The 1349-nt window shown below is 41.4% G+C and overlaps 1 protein-coding gene across 1 annotated transcript; it reads right to left on the bottom strand.

The window, feature by feature from the left end:
• Window positions 1-336: 336 nt before the first annotated feature.
• Window positions 337-987, bottom strand: LOC145685632 (uncharacterized). Its single transcript, XM_081758022.1, has one exon. It carries the CDS (start codon window positions 985-987, stop codon window positions 337-339), a length of 651 nt encoding a protein of 216 aa, XP_081614148.1.
• Window positions 988-1349: the final 362 nt, after the last annotated feature.

Genomic DNA, 1349 nt, shown 5'->3' with positions numbered 1-1349 from the left:
CAAGGTTTCTTCTAGTTTTCTTCCCAGGACGTGACACGTTTCTGGAGTTTGCCGTTCTCTTCTGCCCTTATAACATTCTTTTCACTGATGTGTCTGTTAATATTGCGGATTGACGCCTTCTTGTTTGTCGGGTTTGATACGATTTCCGTTGCCAAGCTTTTGGAAGTGGTCTTATTTCTTCGGGTGATTTAGGCACAGATTGTAGACGCAATTTCGTTTGTAGTTCTTGATGTTCCGGCAACCGGCTGAAGTTCAGTTTGCGAATTGTTGATGCTATTCTACTCTTTGATGCTTGTTTGTTCCGTTCCTGCATTCTCTACATTCACTTCCTCAGGATTAGGTCTGTCGATCACATATCCTGGCATAAAGTCCACATCCTAAAATGTCTGGATGGAATGGCATAATGCCAGTGGCTGCAAATCCAGCTTGAATATTCTCCGTAGCTGCCAGCGGCAAGGAAGTTTTAACGATTTCGGGAACGTCGTAAATTGTCATAGTACGTCCCGGATTATTTCTCATCCACGCATCTGCCGCCGAGTTCACATATTTTTTGAATGGGTCAAAAACACTTCGGTCTAAAGGCTGTAGCTTATGGGAGCAATGAGGAGGGAAGGATAATATAGTAACTCCATTTTCTTTGCAATGATTTAAAACTTCTATGGAAAGGTAGGAGTCATGGTTGTCCAGTAGGAGAAGAACTTCTCTCACAAAATGCTTAACAAAGACAAGGAAGTTAGTTTCGTTCATCCATCCAGATATGTTTGATCCACTAACACTTCCTATGGGACCTCCGCGCACAAAATGATCCTTAAAGTGAAGTCTGGGAAACACAAAATAAGGAGGGATTTTGTTGCCAGTAGCAGATACCGCAACTGCAATGGTAATCTGTCCTCTCTCACCAGAAGTTATCTTGCCTACCTCTTTCCACACTTTCCGTGCAACTATTCTGTCAGGCTTTTGCACAGTAGTAATGCCAGTCTCATCCATATTTCACACTTCACTTGGACGTAATTTCAAACGATCCAACACAGTTTTGAGATTCGTAAAGAATTCATTCACGTTCTTCCTGTTAAAACCAGAAGCTCGGGCTAAACTTGTGGCTTCTGATCTTCTAATGGATAGATCTTTATGACGTTTTAGAAAGGACGTAAACCAATCTGCTCCAGTAATCTCTTTCTCACTCCAGTTTGAGGGAATTTTAACACCCAAAGATCTATTAGTCTTTCTTTGGTAATTGCGCACCATTTTCTGAATTAAATTGACTTGTGTAGATCTGTTCATCATAATACAAAAGCCTACACAGAGCCATGGACATGCCAAAACGACGCAGAAATGTATGTCATCATGTT

This window comes from Thermobia domestica, chromosome 5 (assembly GCF_964235325.1).
Source record: "Thermobia domestica chromosome 5, izTheDome1.hap1.1, whole genome shotgun sequence".
NCBI classification, from domain to species: Eukaryota; Metazoa; Arthropoda; class Insecta; order Zygentoma; family Lepismatidae; genus Thermobia; species Thermobia domestica.
The sequence above is the reverse complement of the archived record's forward strand: the minus strand, read 5'-3'. Positions and strand labels throughout refer to the sequence as shown.

Coding starts and splice junctions, on each gene's coding strand:
- LOC145685632 (XM_081758022.1), bottom strand. CDS start 987: ATGGATGAGACTGGCATTACTACTGTGCAAAAGCCTGACAGAATAGTT.